Source organism: Corythoichthys intestinalis, chromosome 3, assembly GCF_030265065.1.
Source record: "Corythoichthys intestinalis isolate RoL2023-P3 chromosome 3, ASM3026506v1, whole genome shotgun sequence".
In the NCBI taxonomy this organism is placed as follows: Eukaryota; Metazoa; Chordata; class Actinopteri; order Syngnathiformes; family Syngnathidae; genus Corythoichthys; species Corythoichthys intestinalis.
In genome coordinates this window covers 60,642,509-60,665,034 of record NC_080397.1, presented here as the reverse complement: position 1 = coordinate 60,665,034, position 22,526 = coordinate 60,642,509, and the positions used below count along the sequence as shown (strand labels likewise).

Genomic DNA, 22,526 nt, shown 5'->3' with positions numbered 1-22,526 from the left:
GGTTCACATCCTATTTACATGATAGGGAATTCTTTGTGATAATCGGAAACCATCAGTCAGAACGAACCAAATTCACGTGTGGAGTCCCTCAAGGGTAAATTCTTGGACCACTCTTATTTAACATCTATATGCTTCCCTTAGCACAAATTATGGAACAGTATAACATCTCCTATCACACCTATGCAGATGACACACAACTGTACATTTCTGTGTCCCCACATTATAGTCCCTTAGTCTCCCTGAGTAAATGCATTCATCAAATCAATGAATGGATGTGCCAGAATTTTCTCCAGTTAAATGTGGAGAAGACAGAAGTGATCATTTTTGGGCCAAAAAAGGAAAGGTCAAAGATAAGCAGGCACCTTAGCACAATCTCACTTACAGCTACAAATCAAGTCAGAAACCTTGGCGTAATTATTGACTCAGACCTAAAATTTGATAGCCATCTAAAGTCCATCACTAAGTCTGCTTATTACCACCTAAAAAATATAAGCTGATTTAAGGGGCTTCTGACTCATCAAGACATGGAAAAACTTATGCATGCATTCATTTTCAGCAGATTGGACTATTGCAATGGTATATTTACGGGTCTTGATAAAAAATCAGTCAGGAAGATGCAGCTAGTACAAAATGCTGCAGCCAGATTCCTCACAAATACAAGGAAGCTGGACCACATTACACCGGTTTTGAAATCGCTAAACTGGCTTCCAGTAAGTCAAAGGATAGACTATAAAATACTACTGCTGGTCTACAAAAAACTTGGCCTTGGACCAAAATACATGCTTGATTTGTTCGATTCCTATGAGACATCTAGACCCCTAAGGTCGTCTGTAACCGGTCTCCTGCATGTTCCAAGAACAAGAACCAAGCAGGGTGAGGCAGCATTTAGTTATTATGCTCCTCACCTCTGGAACAAGTTACCTGAACGTCTGAAGTATGCTCAAACTGTTAGCTCCTTTAAATCAGGGCTAAAAACGCTTTTGTTTAGCACTGCACATCCATAACTGTCTATATATTTCAATCTACTTGCTTTCTATTCCTCTTGTGCTTATCTCCATTGCCGATTTCAATTATTATTAGTTAGTAGTAGTTTTTGTTTTATTTTTATTTATTTATTTTTATTCGTGATTAAATGCGATTTTTATGTATAATTTTATTTCCTATTTTGATTGTGTTGGTTTTTACGTTGTATTGATTTAAATGTGATTTTTATGATCTTCATGTGATGTAAAGCACTTTGAATTGCCTTGTGTTGAATTGTGCTAAATAAATTTGCCTTGCCTTACCATTGTTGATTTTCAATAGCGTCCGCGCTTCCAAGGATGCCCAGCATGTACCGTCACAACCTATAGCATCAGAGCTCCATGCTGTGACACTGCACAAAAAGTAGAAAAAGCACACCCTGCTCCAGTGTGTTCAAAGTAGTGTTGCACCGATACCATTTTTAGGCCCCGATACCGATGCCTGGCTGTGCATTATCGACCGATACCACTTGGACTCTTGACTAAACTCCACCTCTCTAAACTTCCAGGCCGCAAATCTTGCATGCAACTATTGTACTCGATGGAGATTCTATGCTGAAATATTTCCAGAACGCCGACATTTTCCTCTCCTAGTTTGTTTTTCCTCGATATGATAAAGCTGCCCCAGCATTGGTTAAGAGCGGCCAGTGGCGGACTTGGCAATTTTGGGGCCTAAGGCGAACATATCCAGGGGCCCTCTTCATGGCTCAGGGGTTAAAAAGGTGAGAAGGGTGTGGAGGAAATATGTTCCGGTACACTAGGGCTGTCCTAAACGACACATTTTCTCCTGATTAGTCAACCGACTAGTTTTACGATTAGTTGACTAATCTAATAATTTTCTTTTTTTTTACTTATTTAGCAATGAAATTTTTGTTGACGCTTATTAATTCACAAAACCATTTTGGAACACTTAAATTCTTTATTAAAACACAAATAATCATGTAAATAACAATAATTAATCACAAATAAACAATGAGGTTAAATGCTGATAGTATTTACTAGTGCAAAAGAATGGAAAGTAAACAGATTCAGAACACTGACTTTGGCTTTCCAACATGATTCAAAACAATCTTTAAAAAAAATTCTAACATTATTATTACAGTATACTGCTATATATAATAGAAGTATAATAATTATAATAATTATTCATTGCCAATCATATTTGTCATAAAGAGTGTCATTTTAAAGCTGTTCTTAGTGAAGAATCTATATTCTGTAGTATTTACTCAACATATTTTAATATTAATTCTGAAGTATGTGGGATTAACTCCAGAAATCGTTATTTATATGACGAACATGACGTGCTTTTATTTTGAAAGTTTCACCGGAGGTACGTTCGCTAAACCGCTAACCGAAACCTTTACGCTCTGTAAAAAACATTCTTCGTCATTGCTTGTGGTGTCACTAATAGATGTATTTTTTTTCGTTAGCAAATGCTGTTAACCAGCTGTTGAGTGATATTGTATGACTGATTCGAACTGTACTGGGTGTGCTGTCGTGTATTTTAAAGCAATAATAATAAGAAAGTTAAAAGAGGCATTAGCGGCCTGTTCTCAACTTCTCCCTCACTGCACTTTGGCTCTCATGGAGAGCACATTCGCTCATGTATTGGAAATAAACGATAGCCAACGTGCAAAGTAGCAAGTGAGCTGTAAAAATAGCGAGCTTAGTGGGGTGAAAAATACGGGAGAGCTAAGTGAAGTTAACGAACAGCTAAGCGGAGCTAAGCGACTGATACTCAGTCCGTCGTCGTGGAACAGTCCACTGTAGTGCGTGTGTGTGGGGGAAAGATAATATAAATGCAGCATTCAAATAGCTTTCTTTTTTGTTTTATTTGTTTGTTTGGTATGCTGACATAATCATACATGACGAATAGTTGGGGGTGCTGCTGGCTCCGGTAGCCCAAGCTCTTACTCGTTGGGGCAAGGGCAACTGGTTGGGGGCGCCCAACCAGTAAGGGGCCTAAGGCGATCGCCTACTTCGCCTGAATAGTAGACCCGCCTATGATCGTGGCTTTGTCAGGCTGCTGTTTACCATTGTGAAAAAGGAAAAGACTAATAGAAAGTGAATCCAGTAGAACCTTTTATTGCATACCTGGTATGAGTACAATAGTTAAATAAATCTTTGGGTTTCAAAGGCCAAATCAGTGCTAAATTTGTGAAATTAAAACATGTATAATACTAGCCCAACAGTAAGAAGGTAAAAATACAATCAATGAACTGAATAAACTTTTTAAAACCCTGAGTTTTGGCTCTCAAAGGCCAAACAGTGCAACTTTCATGAAATTATAAGTAATAGTAATTGACCACAGCATCCTGTATCTCTATTAGCCTCTCTCTCTCTGTGCACCAGCAGCAACAGAACTCAATTCCATCTATAGCAATGCACAAATGCAAACAGTATTGCGATGGTTCATTTACTTATTTTCACCCTTCTGTCATTGTTTGCATACTATCCTCATTAAAATATGAAAACCGATAAATGCTTGGGTGGTTTTAGTAAAAGCACTTTTTTCATCCGTGTGATTTTCACAAACATCAGATCAAATTTGATTTTATTCAGAAATTTGAGAAAATTCCAAAAGGTTCAGATACTTTTTCATACCACTGTACATGTGAAACTGGGGTTCGATACATTAAGCAAGGTTAAGAACCAATGGTCTAGAGTGAAAGTACCCTTAATCCTCTCAACAAGCAGGAATCACTAAACAATTAACACCTACAAAGCTATACACCCATTAACACCTCACTGTTAAGTAGAAGCAAGCGAGGACCACCAAAGTAAAGAGATACATTTATTGAGGTACTGATATCCAGGAATGTATTAAAATACAACAACGCAATGCAAAAAATGACCTCCTCAATTTTAACCGGGTAGCAATGAAAATCCTTTTTTTCGTACTGTGTGAGGCAGATGAGTTAAAACATGTCTTTTAAAAAACCCTTAATGCTCAGTTTTGAGTTGACACATAGTGCTGGTGTTGAATTACTTGCCTTACATCTTAAGAGTTCGGAAAATTTCAATGAATTTTCAAATCCTCATTCATGTAAATTAGCCCAATCAATAATACCAGAGAACGAAACTGAGCATTAGCTTTCTAAAGACAAAAAAATTGATCCAAGGCTTTTACTAGATAGCAATAGAGGTAATACATATGTGCCTAATGACAGCAGCGTGTGCTCTAGAACAAACTGTTGGAAGTAAACAGTGAAATAACAATGAACTTCAAAGAGTCCAACTGTAGCTGTGTCTCATTTATGACAGTAAATGACCAATCCATTCAACTCATTTCCACCAGGATTCAAGTGACATAATTGGTGTCTTCTCACTTTGATGACTCTCCTTGCAAAGCAGTGAAGAAATCCTTCACCTGTGGAAAAAAATGACAAAACAACCACTGGTCACAATAAGGCCCTCATACATTTACACTAGGGATGTCCCGATCCAGGTTTTTGCACTTCCGATCCGATACCGATATTGTTTTACACATCCGATCAGATACCGAACTATCTGAGCATGTGTTAAAGTTTAGTTATTTAGCCTCCTTACTTAGTTGTCAGCCTCATGTTGAAAAAAGGTTGATAACAACTAGCCAGCTGAATTAGGTGAGTTTGAATAACACACAATGGTTGGTAACAAGAAACTGACCTGTTTATTCAGTGACAAACACAAAACATTATAAATAACAAACAGAAATGGCATAGTCAGTCAGTAAAACGTACAAATAATATTGTAAACTGTCTTAAAAAAGCAAAACACACCAACAACCTCTGTGGAAAATCCCCCAAATCCCCCAAGCTATTAGATGCTTTTAATGTTTCGTGCATTAGTTACAAAAATTGTATAAAAAGCCTCTCAGGTTTAAATAAACGACTATTTCAGTATCAAGTTAACATTTTAAATAGTGTTGCACCGATACCATTTTTTTAGCCCCGATACCGATACCTGGCTGTGCCGTATCGGCCGATACCGATACCATACCGATACCACCCTGATTATATATATATATATATATATATATATATATATATATATATATTCCCCCCCCCCCCCCCCCCCAAAGAGCTACATAATTGGATGTGAAATCATTGCTACCAAGGCTTTGTCAGGCTGTTGCTTACCTTTGCAAAATAGGAAAAAGACTAGTACAAAGTATAATACTAGCCCAACAGTAAGAAAGTAAAAATAAGTTCATAATAATAAACTCTGAATGAACTGAGTAAACTTTTTTTAAACCTCTCAAAGGCCAAACAGTGCAACTTTCATAAAATTATTGTCACATTCTGCTGCTGGTTAGATTGTGTTTTGTTGCTGGGCTGTTAGTGGGGGCGTTCCTGACGTCGCACCTGAATCCAATGCGGGCTCATCAACGCCGCATTTAAGCACGGGTGAGCTCAGAGAAGGCTGCCGAGATATTTGCTTTGCTGATCGCCATTTGACATCTCGCACTATAGTCTCGCTACATTTGCTTGTTACACCCCTGCATTGGGTTTTTTCTGTTAGTGTGCTGCACTCGTTTGTAACCTCTACCCTGTGCAGGTATTTGAGTGTTTTTATTTTGGCTCGCTGCCTATCGTCTTAGTCAACCTTCGAGTTTGTAGTATTGAGCTCCGTCGACCTGCTGTCACGGACTACTTTTGTTATTTCTACTATCCCACGATCGCGTGTTATTTTTTGTTTGCAATCATTAAACCTTTGTACGTATCCCCCGCTTGTTGTCCGCTTCGAGGTCCAACCTTTTTTCCGCATTTGCGGACGCTAACAATTACAAGTAATAATAATTGACCACAGCATCCCGTCTCTCTATTAGCCTCCTTTTTTCGGGGGGGGGGGGGGGGCATTTCTATTTCTGAAAGGTGGCAACCCTACCTTGGAAACAGCTCCCAAATTACTGCAGCATTTCTTTAAGTAAAAGACAAAGTAAAGTTGACGTCGTGAACTGAACAGAGATTCTTGCACCGGTCCAGCGACCTTCCTCTGCTCTTGCAGGCTCAAAGTCTGTGTACGTTCCCGTTTCGTCTTCAAATGTTTTATCAGGTTCGAGGTATTGAAACTGGCCGATTTAACTCCACATCTCGAAACTTTCAGACCGCAAATCTTGCATGCAGCCATTGATCTTAATTGACGGGATTTCTATTTTGAAATATTTCCGACCGCCGCCATGTCGGCGCAGCCAAGCGGCCTTGTCATTGGTCTGGAGTGGCTATTGGCCTGTTCTCATTGGTCTGGAGCAGGCCAATAGCGATAGCTGCTTGGTGTTCACGTGTCATCACACAACACAGAGACAAAGTGTAGTGAGCGCCAGGAGAAAAAAAAAAGGCTGCGGTCAAATGTTATAATAATGGACCGGTAAATGGTATCGGTGCAGTCTTTGTTGGTACTCGCCGATACCGATACCACCATTTTAGGCCGGATCGGCGCCCCCTGCCGATACTAGTATCGGTATCGGTGCATCTTTAATTTTAAAACAGTAAATAAAATACTCAATACAATAAAATACCCCATTATGTATCAGCAGCTTTAAACTACATTCAATTCATTTAATTTTGCGAATCAACTGTTAGTTGTTAAAATTGCTCCTGTTATTCCATAATTTCCCTTCTGTCTACTTTCGACATGTGAAAGTTTTAAAACTGTTTTGAAGATAGATTCAAGTCAAGATTTTGCCTATTTAGGAGTATTTTAAATAAAAAGTTAATTAGCTTCGCTTGGAAGGTTCACAACAGCCTAATAGGGAAGTCTGCTTTAAGATGGCGGCTGTTTACTAACGCATCTGGTTTTCAATACTTCAATGTTGCTAACGCCGTCAAGTCTGTCATTTTGCATCTAGTTCTATATACATATGATATCTATTATCTCCAGTAAAACGACGTTGACGTAGTTTGTAGCGGGTGTCAGCAGCAGTCAGGTATTCTTGTGTTTTTTATCCAGCGGCATGAGTTGAGCTGAAGCCGTGAGTTGAGCATTGGCATTACCCGGGTCTATGACAAGCATTATGTTTACTTTCAGGACGCAATGCGGTCCCGAAAGTACCGCATTGCACTGAAAGTACCGAAAGTAAATGAGAAACTGACCGCATTGCGTCCCGAAGATCGTGCTGTGTATTAGTTCCGCTTTACTTGACATATTTCAATAATCGGAATTTTGATGTTTGTGAATCGTTCTCGAATCTTCCATGGCCGAATCGCTAAGGATGTAATGACGGCTGGGCATGTTGTATCGTGGTTCTAAGTGTTGGATGGTGCGTCTTACTCACGTGAGATAATGGCTCGTCATCCAGAATGAATTCTTCGGCAATGACTCTTGTTATTCCCTGGGCTTTGGGACTGTCGAGTGCCAGTTTGTCACGCATAGCAAAGGTTTCTGCCAGTGTTAGTTGCGTAGGACCTTTCTTTTTGTCTTCGGTTTTCTTAACATACTCCTCATATTGTTTGTGGTGGTATGTCGCTAAATGCTTGATTAGGTTGGTTGTATTAAAACTTCTTACAGCTTTACCACAACTACGCTTGACTTTATTGTGGCATATGTAGCACTCTGCCTCTTCTTCTTTGTCGTCCTTTAAGGTGAAATGATCCCACACAGCTGACATTTTTACCGATGAAGTCTCTCGGTAAATTGGGTGACGGTAGTGTAAATGTAGTGTGTTGAAGGTGTGTCTTAAAATGCGGATCGGCTTTTAGGGAAACCGAAGCAAAAACTGGAATGGATTATGTAAATCGGTGCGCTGGGAAACCCGGACCGGACTTTAAAAAAACTGGATCGGAATTTTTCCGTGTTCCGATCCGATGCGCATTTTTTTGCCCATATCGGTGTCCGATCCGATCCAAATATCGGATCGGGACATCTCTAATTTACACAGTAGCGGCTGTGTCAAAACTGTAAACCCACCTGCTTGATGAAGTGGTTCTGTGCTGCTGGGTTACTCTGAAACTCCATGCTGGCATCTAGCTCCAACACGGGTATCTTTTTCAACCACTCAAAATGGATCCTGAAAGAAGAGATACAGTCATGTGAAAAAATTAGGACATCCCATTAAATATTCAGTTCATTATGAAGAAATATTCACATATCAATGTCTGATGTTTTCTTTTATCTCTGGGAAAAAAAAAAAAGCGATTTAATAGTAGGTAGAAAACAAAAAATAACATTGTTTAACTCATTAACCAAATATATTAACAAAAATGCGTATTCTAACTGAGGAAAAAGTTAGGACACCCCACCACCTATTGTCAGTGAGACGCTTTTTGTAGCCATCTACCAGTCTTTGACATCGGTCTGAAGAAAGTTTGCCCCACTCCTCAATAAAGAATACTTTCAGCTGTGAGATGTTTGAGGGGTTTCTTGCATGTACAGCCCGTTTCAAGTCACCCCACAGCATCTCAATTGCAAGATCTGGGCCATTCCAGGCTTTACCATTTCTTCCTTTTCAGCCAGTCCTTGGTGGATTTACTGGTATGCTTTAAGTCATTGTCATGTTGCAGAGTCCAGTTTCGCTTCAGCTTTCATTTTTTCACAGATGATCTCACATCTTCCTCAAGCACCCGATACGACACGATAGAATTCATGGTGGAATCTATTAGGGCTGCAGCTATTGAATATTGTAGAAGTCGATTAATCGATGGATTAGTTAGTTCGAATAATCGAGTAATCGGATAAGGAACAGGAAAAATTAAAATACCTGAGCTGAGCCTCAAACGGTATAAATTTTTTAAAAAATGAGGATCTGTCTACAACAAAAGAACAATTGGCTAACTTACATAGAAAACGTTCGCTAGCTTAAACGCTATAAAATGCTAAAAAAAAAATTCCAATGCTCTTAACAAATGGTTCAGACACATATTCCCACAACCCCCCCCCCCCTAAATATACCTATAAACTAAATTAAGAATGCATTAAAAATATTAGCTCAAACAAAAACTTAGCTTACGTTGGTCTTAACAGGGAGCAGTTGGATTCAACCATGTGAAAAGAGACAGACCAGAGGGCAGTGTATCCACCCTCATCGATAAAACTAAATGCAAACACTTTCAAAATAAACCATTACAACGCCACTTTTATTAAATGAATACTCGAAGCAACAAAATTTAATTTGAATATTTTTTTTTATAATTGAATACTCAAGTTAATCGATTAATCGTTGCAGGACTAGAATCTATGATGGTGAGCTGGCCAGGTCCTGCTTAAGCAAAGCATCCCCAAACCATGACATTTTCACCTCCATGTTTCACAGTAGCTATGAGGTTCTTTTCCTGGAATGCTGTATTGGGCTTGCGCCAAACATGTCCTCTGTTTTGGTGTCCAAATAATTCAATTTTAGAATCATCTGTCCAAAGAACATTATTCCAGAAGTCCTGGTCTTTGTCTACATTCACTCTGACAAACTTCAGTCTGGCCTTCATGTTCTTCTTGGACAGCAAAGGTTTCCTCCTTGCACACCTCCCATGAGGGTTAAACTTGTAAAGTCTCTTTCTAATTGTAGAGGCATGCACTTTCACATCAACAGTAGCAAGAGCCTGCTATAGGTCCCGTGATGACATTTTATTGGGTTATTAGGTAACACTATATTTGACAGCGGTGTCATAAGACAACCATAAGACCGTCATAATTATGACATGACACCATCATGGACATGAATGAATGCATATGACAGATGTCATTAAGTGTCATCTGGCAAATTCAAGTGGTATGAAAAAGTATCTGAACCTTTTGGAATTTCACACATTTCTGCATAAAATCACCATCAAATATGATCTGATCTTTGTCAAAATCACACAGATGAAAAAACTGCTTTAACTAAAACCACCCAGAAATTTATAGGTTTTCATGCAAACAATGACAGAAGGGGGGAAATAAGTAAGTGAACAATCACATTTAATATTTTGTGGCCCCTCCTTTGGCAGCAATTACTTCAATCAGACGCTTCCTGTAGCTGCTGCTCAGTCGGGCACATCGATCAGGACTAATATTGGCCTATTCTTCTCTACAAAACTGCTGTAGTTTAGTCAGATTCCTGGGATGTCTGGCATGAATCTTTAGGTCATGCCACAGCATCTCAATGAGGTTCAAGTCTGGACTTTGACTTGGCCACTCCAGAACGAGTATTTTGTTCTTCTGAAACCATTCTGAAGTTGATTTACTTCTGTGTTTTGGATCATTGTCTTGTTGCAGCATCCATCCTCTTTTTAGCTTCAACTGTTTGACAGACGGCCTCAGGTTTTCTTACAAAACGTTTGAATTCATTCTTCCAATAATGATTGCAAGTTGTCCAGGCTCTGCAGTAGTAAAACAGCCCCAAATCATGATGCGCCCTCCACCATGCGACACGGTGGGGATGAGGTGTTGATGTTGGTAAGCTGTTCCATTTTTCCTCCACACATGACCGTGTGTGTGTTACTCCTGAACAATTCAACTTTGCTTTCATCAGTCCACAAAATGCTTTGCCAAAACTTCTGTGGAGTGTCCAAGTGCCTTTTTGCAAACATTAAACGAGCAACAATGTTTTTTGACAGCATTGGCTTCCTCTGTGGAGTCCTCCCATGAACACCATTCTTGGCCATAGTTGATGTGTGCACAGAGATATTGCACTGTGCCAGGGGTTTCTTTAAGTCTTTAGCAGACACTCTAGGGTTCTTTTTTACCTCTCTGAGTATTCTGCGCTGAACTCTAAACTCCAGCGTCCTCTTTGGTGGACGGCCACTCCTCGGGAGAGTAGCAACAGTGCCAAACTCTCTCCATTTGTAGACAAGTTTTCTGATTGTCGATTGATGAGCATCCAGACTTTTAGAGATGTTTTTTTATCTTTTCAAATTCTTAAAAATGAACAATCCTTGATCCCAGGTCTTCAGACAGCTCTTTTGACCGAGCCATGTTGCACATCAGACAATGTTTCTCATCAATACAATTCTTACCCGGTGTGTGTTTTATACTAGTCAGGGCAGCTTTAAACCACGCATCAATGATTGGGCACACATCTGACTTAAGTTGTTTGGTAAAATTGGTTTCAATTACTCTTTAGTCTCCTTAAGCAGAGGGTTCACTTATTTTCCCCCTTCTGTTATTGTCATTTGATGCTATCCTCACTAAAATTTGAAAACCTATAAATATTTGGGTGGTTTTAGTTAACGCAGACACCGTTTTTTCATCTGTGTGATTTTGACAAAGATCACATTTGATGGTGATTTTATGCAGAAATGTGAGAAGTTCCAAAAGGCTCAGATAAGTTTTCATGAATTGTATTAATTGTATAAAGTATGTCACTAACTCCATTTATGTCCAGCTTGGCTCTTTTAAATCCTTTGAAAGTAATATAATTTGCTGGATTACACAAAATGATATCTGTCACAACCATTTATTACTGTTCATGGCAGTGCCATGTCATAATTATGACAGTCTTATGATAGTTTTATGGCACTACTGTCAAATAAATTGTTACCAAATACCATAGCTAGCAATTAATGAAACAACTGGAACCGTAACTGAAGAAATAATTGTGATTGTTATTTATATCTGTAGCGCTGCAATGCATGATAGGAGGCATGTTGGACGACAACAATGTTGACAGCAGGTGGCAGCAGAAGTTGACTGTCTCCCTCAAGGGAGCAGCGATGGCCAAATGAAGCACTGCAACCAATTGGTTCAAAGATTCACGGCAGTACATTTGGTCTTATGACAGTCTTGTGATGCCGCTGTCAAATAAAGTGTTACCGGTTAATATATATTGGTGTAAATATCCCATAATACAGTGAGGACAGCTGCGGCTCATAGTCGAGTGCTGCTTATCTATGAACAAATGCCGTTTTTGTCTTAAATTTGGTGGCTAGGCGCCTTATAGTCCGAAAATTACGGTAGTCAGTGAGCACCACTTCAGACTTACTCTGTTGATTTGTCCACAAGCCATTTCTGGTGCTGCTCGTGTAACTTCTGGAGATAGTCAAGTGTCACAGTCTCTTCTTCTGGCCTCCCTCGCAGCTTTAGGCGCTCCATGCATTTCTAACAAATATATGTTTGTCACGACACTGTAAAGAACACAGATTTCATCCTTGTATTGACAGCAGAGCTTGTGCAGACCTCGGGAGGGGCTTTAAGATAGATGATGCCTTCTAGCGCCACCCGGTGTCCAAACTGTTCCACCAGAAGCGAGTGCCAGTCCTGGTAGACTGCCCACTCAGTTGAGTTGATACAACCCAGCTCGTACATGTTCAGGGCGAAGATGTATCTGGGAAGGAAAAGAACGCTACTCAATATTTCGGTCAAATTAAAAGAAGAACATAAATATAGACAAGAAGGCAGAACGTTTTAAGAACACTCAGTGTTTAACGGAGGAAATTTCTCTCCCTTTCTTACGGATTCCAATACAAATAGTCCCCGGGTTACGATGTACTCGATTGACATGATTTCGCCTTTACGACGCCGGAGTCTCATCCATTTTGTCTTTTTTTGGTTGTGTAAACAGTACCTTATTTTACCTCACAGTATCTTATTTTTTACTTTGCTTTATTAATATGACGTGTTCTGTCCTCATTAAACATGAAGTTGTTCAGCTTGACAGACAGCAAACAAGGCAACTGTGTATGGAGCGCCGTTTGTAATGCAGCACATGCTGAAAATTACGACATTTTCTCACATTTAGCGCCACACAGTGTTGAAAACGTGGTGTAAAATTTTTAGGGTTACTATTTTTTTGCACATTTACAACATTATTTAGCAACCTAAAAATTCATTTTTAAATAAGAAGTTTTGGACCTGAATGTTTAAATCCAGAACTAAATAGTTAATTTAAATCTTGAATTTATATCCTATATCTTAAATTTATATCCTAAATAGTGATGCACGATAATGCATTTTTCAGCCGATACCGATAACCGATAATTTCCTCCTCGTTCCAACCGATAACCGATAATGTCAAGCCGATAATTTTATTAAAGATTTATGTAAAATTTTAAAGTATACACAAGAGAAAATATTGCTGTGCAAAAATAATATTGCTCTTTTTTTTTCAACATCAACTGTGAACAAGTAGTAGTAGTAGTAAATTCCAACATCTAAATAAAGACAGATTGTCTGACATTGTGTAATGGTAAACTTTTGGCAACAATTACTTACAGAGTAAATACATAAGTTGCACAAAAATGGCTTTAAAAGTATGCCATTCCTAAAGTATAACATTACTACACAGCAAAAACACAGCTCCTTAAGACTAGTTAAAGTCCCTTGTTTTCAGTGTAAATCTATTGGAAATAAGTTAAATTAACTGCCAGCACTTCAAGTATATTTCACTCAGATTTCTTGAAGAAAAATGGCCATCTGAAAATAAGATTAACAGCCTTATTTTAAGCAATAAGTTATTATACATAATCCTAAAAAAAAAAAAATAATAAATAAAAATAAAAATAAATAAATAAATAAATAAAAAAACTTGTCAGAAATGTTCAATGGTTCAAAACATTATTTGAAAGCAATTTTTAGGTGAAAATTTAGGTGAAAATGACCTTATTTTTTTAGATGTTTGGGCTTAATAAGAACAAATTGCAATATTTAGTTCAAGTAAGTGGAATAATCTGGCGCATTCAACTAGTCTTCAACACTCAAACAAGATGGAGAAAATTATTTGACTAGATTTAAGAAGAATGATCTGATTAAGACGTCATAAATTTAAAGCGTACTGAATGCATTACTGACTGGATGACTTCTTTGTGTCGTTTGGTGCATGTTACAATTATCAACTAACCACTGTGCCGTCATGATAAACATGGTTTGTTGACATCACCTGTGTAAATGTCCGTGGTAAAACTGATGTGATCGGCATGTCTTTCACGAAGAATCGTGGTCGTATAAAATGCATTATTTTTTCATCCAGGGGTTTGGCTATCGGGTCATTTCGGGAATTTCCTCCCGCCTGTGCCCTTTAGTCCGCCCGGCTGCCAAATTAGCACCCGCGCCAGGCCTCTGTCTTGAACCGGAGTGGCGGCAGCAGCTAAGTTCGTACCGGATATCCGCCCGCCCCGGCCGGCTCGCTGCGGCGCATTCGGTGCATGGCTCTGCTCTCATCCTCTACCCGCCTAGGGCGAGGCAGCGGCCTGCCGGACCGGCGGGCTCCGTCGGAAGACAGCTACTTGTCAACTATCGATCTCGTGATGTGTTTAGCCATAGATGGGAGTTTACCACTCGCTTTGGGCTGCATTCCCAAACCCCCCCGACTCCGGGAGGACCGCAGCGTCTCTGTATCGTCACAAGCCCCGTAGCTTCCTTTATAGTTTATTTGTTAACAATAGCTTTAGCATTCATGCTAGCAGCAGCCTCATATTCGTTCCAAAAATCATTGTGATGCAGTTTTAAATGGCTGCTGGGTTAGTGCTAGTGGTGTTCAATGAGGACGCTTTCTTTACGCCTTGAGGAACTGTTTTGTAGATGGCGAGAGCATCGTTTATTTCATTTCACACACGGGAAAAGCAACGCACGCTAGTGAGAGCGCCTCAACAGTGTCAACACTGATGTGTAACACCGCCTCCTCTATGACGCCGTACTCCTAAACCCCTCCTCCCACAGGGGCTTCAGAGAGGGGAGGGGTTGAGCAGGCAGCAGTGAAGAAAACTGCTTGGTTGCGCACATTTGGAGGCTAAATCAAGTATATAATTATCGGATTGCATTATCGGTTGATTTTTTAATTATCTGTATTATCTGTGTGACGTCATAATTGCCATTATCGGCCGATAATTATCGGTAGCCGATATTATCGTGTATCTTTAATCCTAAATGCTAAATCTGGAAACGGTTGGAACTAAATATTTAGCTTAAAATTGCAAATTCACAAGACTGGAGACCGGAAGTAACAAAATAAAAGCTGGAGCACACAAATACTCTTTAAATAGCTTCTCCTAAATATGTATTTTACCTATATATTGTTATTATCACAATGACTCATGTCTGAGAGCAGACTGGCACCTTTGAGTAGTTTTCATTCATTTTCAAGCAACGTAAACAGACAGTCTGAGCTGCTCCACCAGCTTTTATTTTGTTACTTCCGGTCTCCAGTCATGTGAGTTTGCATATTAAACTAAATATTTAGTTCCGACCGTTTCCTGATTTAACATTTAGGATATCGAATATACATTTAAGATTTAAACTAAATATCTAGTTATGGATTTTAACAATCAGTTCAAAAATGTCTTATTTAAAAATAAATATTTAAGTTGCTAAATAATGTTGTAAATGTGCAAAAAAAAGTGACGATAAAAATTTCACACTATATTAAACACTGTGTAGCGTTAAATGTGAGAAAATGTTGTCGTAATTTTTAGCATGTGCTGCTTTACAAACGGCGCCCCATAACTGTGCCTTTTGAAGCTTTTTATTACTACCTTCATTTTGAAAATTTGTAAAGCTGTAACACACTTCTGTACACTTGTGTTCAAAAACCCTGATGTTGGGGAGAAAAAAATGTTTTGGTGGATTATTATTGTTTTATTAAATAAATCAATAAATAGCAAATATTGAAATAATAGTGTATTTCATCTTTGGGGATTAAATATACGTATATGTTGAATAACACTAACATTCTCTTTAATGGGGAAAAAAAGGAAAGTTTCAAAATGTATCTAGTTTTTGTTGTTGTTTGTTTTGCCTGCTATGTCCGTGTAATATAAAGTTGGTCGTTGTGGGCGAGTTGGAGATCTCAGTAAATTTTAGGATGTTGTTATAAACTTTTAGAAACAGTAACGTTTACAAGCTTTGGTCAATCAATTCATTCAGTTCTCACGAACTCTACACTCAAGAGTCCCGGCACGTAGCTAGAGATAATTTTTCAAGGTCAGACTGCGTGTTAATCTGTTGTGCCTTTAATGCTTTTTAGACTTGAATTTTGTTGTTTATAGAAAATACCAGCTGCGAGGAGATGGGCGGTATGGGAAATGAAGGTTAAAGAGGAACTGAGAGAAAGTGCAGCGATACCAAAGCTGAATGTTGTATAAATCGAGGACACCTGAGGAGTCTGATGCAATTATGCTGACAAACTGAACGTATCCTCAGTTCCTCTTGAACCACTACATCTGCTAAATTAATAGTTCTAAAGTCAATTAAAAAAATGTCATTTTTGACTACAGAATACACATTGCTTATATTGTGTCCAACATGGATAGCACCAGAAGTCTTTCTCGCTGACCTGTCACTGTAGATGGAGCGCTCATAAACCTGCATCCCAACTCCCTGTGAGTGGAGCAGGTGAGCAGGTGCCGGCTGTAGCTGCGTTTTGAAGCGGGTCATGCAGGAGTACGTTTGGAAGGTGTAGGACCAGCGCTGAGGATCTTGGTACATCATCCCCAGCAGGTTGCTCACAGTCTTCTGAGTAGATGTCCCCTGCGGAGAGCAGGCAGCAGACAGTACACAAATGAAATGTTAGAACACGCAAAATATTTATGCCATCTATAGAACTGTTCACTATTCTTGCAAGTTTATGCAAAAATGTCAATTTAGGAGATTAGCCTATTTTGCCTAACATACAGTGGGGCAAATAAGTATTTAGTCAACCACTAATTGTGCAGGTTCTCCTACTTGAAAATATTAAAGAGGCCTGTAATTGTCAACATGGGTAAACCTCAACCATGAGAGACAGAATGTGGGGGAAAAAACAGAAAATCACATTGTTTGATCTTTAAAGAATTTATTTGCAAATCATGGTGAAAAATAAGTATTTTGTCAATACCATAAGTTCATCTCAATACTTTATTATGTACCCTTTGTTGGCAATAACTGAGGCCAAACGTTTTCTGTAACTCTTCACAAGCTTTTCACACAGAGTTGCTGGTATTTTGGCCCATTCATCCATGCAAATCCCCTCTAGAGCAGTGATGTTTTAGGGCTGTGGTTGGGCAACACGGACTTTCAACTCCCTCGATAGATTTTCTATGGGGTTGAGATCTGGAGACTGGCTAGGCCACACCAGGACCTTGAAATGCTTTCTACAAAGTAACTCCTATGTTCCCTGGCTGAGTGTTTGGGATCATCGTCATGCTGAAAGACCCAGCCACGTCTCATCTTCAATGCCCTTGCTGATGGAAGGAGATTTTCACTCAAAATCTCTCAATACATGGCCCCATTCATTCTTTCCTTTACACAGATCATTCGTCCTGGTCCCTTTGCAGAAAAACAGCCTCAAAGCATGATGTTTCCACCCCCATGCTTCACAGTGGGTATGGTGCAATTCAGTTTTCTTTTTTCTCCAAACACGAGAACCTGTGTTTCTACCAAAAAGTTCTATTTTGGTTTCATCTGACCATAACACATTCTCCTAGTCCTCTTCTGGATCATCCAAATGCTCTCTAGCGAACCACAGACAGGCCTGGACGTGTACTTTCTTCAGCAGGGGGACACGTCTGGCAGTGCAGGATTTGAGTGCCTGGCAGCGCATTGTGTTACTGATAGTAGCCTTTGTTACTGTGGTCCCAGCTCTCTGTAGGTCATTCACTAGGTCCGCCCGTGTGGTTCTGGGATATTTGCTCAACGTTCTTGTTATCATTTTGACGCCACGGGGTGAGGAGGGAGTTGAAAGTCCGTGTTGCCCAACAACAGCCCCAAAACATCACTGCTATAGAGGAGAGCTGCATGGAGGAATGGGCCAAAATACCAGCAACAGTGTGTGAAAAGCTTGTGAAGAGTCACAGAAAACGTTTGGCCTCTGTTATTACCAACAAAGGGTAGATAAAAAAGTATTGAGATGAACTTTTAGTATTGACCAAACACTTATTTTCCACCATGACTTGCAAATAAATTCTTTAAAAATCAAACAATGTGATTTTCTGTTTGTTTTTTTTCCCCACATTCTGTCTCTCATGGTCGAGGTTTACCCATGTTGACAATTACAGGGAGAACCTGCACAATTAGTGGTTGACTAAATACTTATTTGCCCCACTGTAGGTCCACTTGCTTAAATGCTACGAATGCTAACATGTTTACAATTCTCATAGCAAATCACTCACACATAACTCCACAAACTGTAGCTCTAAACTTTATTTTAAATGTATACACAAACATATTAGCTGAAACAACTTACAACCTTATGTGGGCCAAACCAAAGCGCAACTATCCTTTATCCATGTCAGACGTCTGAATCTGCTTCTCATCGTACTAGGCGACTATCCAGCCAGACCCAATGCTGCCACCAGAGGGCAGTGTATCCGCCATCATTAAACAAAATACTTTTTGGACTTTTTGGATAGTTATTTTGAGATTTAGGGGTACTAAAAGGGCAAATTCTGACTTAAGCGGAAATTCGGGTTACGTCGCCAACGTAGGAACGGAACTCGTTCATAACCTAGGGAACAGGAGAAAATACTTTTAACTTGTAAATTTTAAAGCAAGTACTTTTTTACTTTTACTTGAGTAATTTCTTTGTTAGATACTTGTACTTTTACCTAAGTTATTTTTTTGCACCTGTTTCTGTACTATTACATTTTGGCAATACTATGTAACTTTTGAGTTTTGGTCTATTTTAGCGAAGCCGTAGACAAAAGCGGTAGTGTTTTGCCTGAAAGAAGACTGCTTTCCCATGAGGACAAGCGCACACATGCACTGTGTCGTAAAATCATCAATCAATCAAAAATCAATCTCCTGGTAACCTGCAGATGGATTAAACGGCATTTCTGTTCCCAATGAATGTGTGAAAGATGAATAGTAATGAGGTCATGAATCCAGTTGTGGCTAAACAATAGCACATGACGGTTAGCAACCGTGTGGCTTAGTGTGGCTACTACTCGTGACAAGTTCAGTTGGTGGGGGGCGGGGAATTTTGGGGGGAGTCACGCCAATGTTTATTCTTGAGTATCCTGGTAGCCTCCCTTTTTTCCCCTCCTCGGACAATACGTTTTGTCTCTTTTGTTGCTCTGCCATCTTTGCAGAATTTGCACGAAAATGTTTGCATCAACTTCCGTCTTTATAATCAATGGGAAAAGAGGGAAGTCACGTACGCCGTTTAGCAGTCAGCAGATATTTACCGTAATTTCCCGAATATAACCCGCACTTTTTCCCCCCAAAATCAACTTGTAAAATCATGGTGCGCATTATAAACGGGTACATGGATGGCGACAGAAATATATATATGTAACATATATATACAAACCGATTTTTTTTTTTTGACACGGCCACATTGTGTTGAAGAAACGTATGCGGCGACCCGTTGCCGACCATTACGGTATGTGACGTCACCATTTTGTTTCGGTAATACTTCACTCTAATCGGCCGAATGATTTCGTCTGTGTTAATTTCTGCTTTTTTTACTCTTCATAAAGCACGGAATTTAGTTTCTTGAACTCATATGAGTCAACGTTTATTGCAGCTCCGCAACTCTGACCATAACAAATGTAAGCACAGACTTCCGGTGTCCGTCAACTATATCTGTCCCTCAGGAAACTCAATCCCAAATAACAATAGCTTCTATTGTTACTGTCGTGGTCACAGCGATGAGCTCTCACGGATTTCCGATATACGTTCTCACTTTCATTTTAACGTATCAATCCATGGAAGAAACATTTATTCATCATGATGAAACGAGCAAGTTATACAGCAGCCTTTAAAAGAAAAGTCACATCTGCTTTGTTTTCTCCTAGATTCTGGTAAGCTGGAGAAGTTGTCCAATCGTATTATTACCGTAAATATTGTCAGTTTATGGTAATGTTTTGAACTACCAATATTCTATGCTTGTGCTGTGTTTCACCAGTCAGTAAAATGACATTTCTGTATCTGTACACGAGCTCTGTTTGGTGCTAAAATTAGGGTGTGCGTTATAAACGGGTACAATATTTTTCACAAGATTTTACAAGTAAATTTGGGGTGCGCATTATACACGGGTGCGCCTTATATTCGGGAAATTACGGTAGTTGTTTTTTTGTGTGGCAGGGTTCCTGCCACCCCCCTCAAAGGTTGAAAAGTTACCTAGCGTTGCTTTAGGTAAAATAATTGAGTTCTTTATCTACCACTGACATTTTGACAAAAAAATCCGTAGAAAGACGCCACACACCTTTGAGGTCCCGCTGTCAATGTTCTGCCATTTGTTGACAGGTTCAGACATCACCTCCCAGTCTGGACAAGCTGCTCCCAGAAGTCTTGCAAAGGTCGACTTTCCAACAGCTAAGATTAAAAAAAAAAAAAAAAAAGACGAGAAAATAACACATGTACTTGCTACCTTTCATGTCGCTCACACATAAATGCGCAAAGACGAATGTTACCAATGTTTCCCTCTATTGAAACTCTTTTTAGTCCATGCCGACTTGAAGTTGCAGCACAAGACGTCATTGTTCTTCTAGCAATCGTGCCTCTGTTATCTTTAGCTTGTGTGTTCTCTCGAAGGAAGTTGCCACTGGTGTCGCTTTGTCTGATGAGCTGCACATTTGCTTTAGAATTAAGAAACCGTTTCAAGACAAAGAACTTGCGCAAGAATACCATTTTGCTAGGTAGGAATGCTACATGTCAGCTACTGCGTTGTCAAAGTGGGCTTCTTGCAACGTATTAAACACTTTATCTCCATGGACTCTAGGATTAAGCCAAACGAAATGCGAATTTAGTAGTTGCACTTCAAGTGCAACTCACTGTATGTAGTAGTATTTCCACAGCATTCGGCATGTTGCAAGTTGCAATCCAACGTGAGTAGTAGGATCATATGTGAGTGGCGCATGCGTAGTACATTGCACGAGTTGATTTGCGACGTTTTTACGACAGTTTGGATATGTGATGTGTTTCGGGGATTTTTTTTTTAAATAACGGCTGTACTTTTAAGTTATTTTGAGGGAACAATAAATTTACGCGGCTATATAAGTATAAGGTGGACACTGACTGTTTTTCCTTGTGTCAGTCATATCTTCAGTGTTGTCCATTGAAAAGCGGAGCGGGGTGAACTCATTGTTTGTATTATTCGAAAACATTTTCATAAACTCATACATGCAAGCTTAATTTAGTAGCTCTTCAACACAGTTTCGCTTATGTTTCAAGTGTAAATGTGTGGTGTAAAGTGCAATCCGCTCGGGGTCATGCGCCTTCTGATGACGTCACAGTTCGCGTTGGCGACTCATTTGTTTTATGGTTGCTGTCATTATGCAAAAGTTTGGATTGAACTTGAAAAATATATCATGTGTAAAACCAAATAAAAAATTGTATGAAATGGGGAAACTATTATTGCTGCCGAATTTGAACCCGTTGATAAAAATATATATTTCCACTATTGAATTTCATATCCAGAAATCTAAATTTCAAAATTCAAATCTTGAAAACTTTATTGAAATTAATCTTGAAGTTGATTTATTTCATATTTCACATCACCTAAAATAACAAAACGATTAAAAAAAAATTAAAAATGCAGAAAACATGTACCGTAATTTCTGGACTATAAGGCGCACCTGACTATAAGCCACCAGCCACCAAATTTGACATGAAAACGGCATTTGTTCATAGATAAGCCGCACTGGACTATAAGCCACAGTTGTCCTCATTGTATAATGGGATATTTACACCAAAAGATATTAACTGGTAACACTTCATTTGACAATGGCACCATAAGACTGTCATGAGACCAAATAACCCACCATTAAGCTTTGAACCAATTGGCTGCAAAGCCTTATTGTCACTAAAACCTTCATTTAGCCATCACTAATTCCTTTGGGTAGACCAGGGGTGTCCAAACTTTTTGCATAGGGGGCCAGATTTGGCGTGGTAAAAATGTGGGGGGCCGACCTTGGCTGACGTCCTTTACGTAGAACAATATATTTAAGCAAAATTTAGCAAGCCATTCAGTGTGTCACATTTGCTTTATTATTTTTTTAATGAATAATTTCAACAATCTCGCAACTAGCCTTTGCGGCATTCTCTTTCGACTCTCGGGCTCTTGCGAAATACTACTGCTGTGAAATTAAACTACCTTCAAGTTGCTTCAATTTCTCGCTGCGTATCTTCCTTGTAATCTTGTCGTACATGTCAGCGTGTCTTGTTTGGTAATATCGCCTCACATTGAAATCTTTAAAAACAGCGACTGTCTCTTTGCTAATGAGTTGCGTATTTTAGTGAAGAAATAGTCCAATTTCCCCCTATCCTTGAAGCGTCGGCCGTCACAGTCAACTTTTTGAAAATTTGAAGTAGAGGGTCACATGGACTAATGTTGCGTAGCCCTTAAATACCTGCATCATGAAGCAATTATTAGAGAATCCCAAAATTTGAAAAATAAGGTCCTAATGAAACCTTTTTCAAATTTGTGAAAAGAAAAGTAAAAATGAATGTGTGTAATAAGCGCTCTAATATCTATAATCCATGCTAAATCATGTTTTTTTCTTACGGAACCTGCAGATGCATGTGTTGACTTGCATCCATCATTTTTTTCCCCCAAAAAGAAATGTCAAAATTAGGGCTGTCAAAATTACCGCGTTAACGGGCGGTAATTAATTTTTTAAATTAATCACGTTAAAATATTTGACGCAATTAACCCACATTCCCCGCTCAAACAAATTAAAATGACAGCAGTGTAATGTCCGC

General features: G+C 39.2%; 1 protein-coding gene across 2 annotated transcripts; it reads right to left on the bottom strand.

Annotated features, from left to right (window-relative positions):
* Positions 1 to 3,084: 3,084 nt before the first annotated feature.
* Positions 3,085 to 20,676, bottom strand: dguok (deoxyguanosine kinase). 2 transcript variants are annotated; one of them, XM_057831906.1, is made up of 8 exons: positions 20,451 to 20,676; positions 20,237 to 20,390; positions 20,029 to 20,138; positions 16,180 to 16,373; positions 12,090 to 12,237; positions 11,896 to 12,011; positions 7,911 to 8,010; positions 3,085 to 4,392 (listed from the first exon to the last, which is right to left on the bottom strand). In XM_057831906.1, the coding sequence occupies exons 1-8, from the start codon at positions 20,451 to 20,453 to the stop codon at positions 4,348 to 4,350; spliced, it is 870 nt and encodes a 289-aa protein (XP_057687889.1). In that variant the 5' UTR covers positions 20,454 to 20,676; the 3' UTR covers positions 3,085 to 4,347. The 2 variants fall into 2 exon arrangements, with proteins under 2 accessions (XP_057687889.1, XP_057687888.1); XM_057831905.1 differs by having other exon boundaries at positions 20,237 to 20,674.
* Positions 20,677 to 22,526: the final 1,850 nt, after the last annotated feature.

Bases quoted from the DNA above. Each gene is read 5' to 3' on its own strand.
- dguok (XM_057831905.1), bottom strand. From the start codon at position 20,453: ATGGTATTCTTGCGCAAGTTCTTTGTCTTGAAACGGTTTCTTAATTCT. The intron at 12,238-16,179 runs GTCAGCGAGAAA...TTTCCTTCCCAG, and splicing joins CGCTCCATCTACAGTGACAG to ATACATCTTCGCCCTGAACA. The intron at 12,012-12,089 runs GTCTGCACAAGC...TATATTTGTTAG, and splicing joins ATCTTAAAGCCCCTCCCGAG to AAATGCATGGAGCGCCTAAA.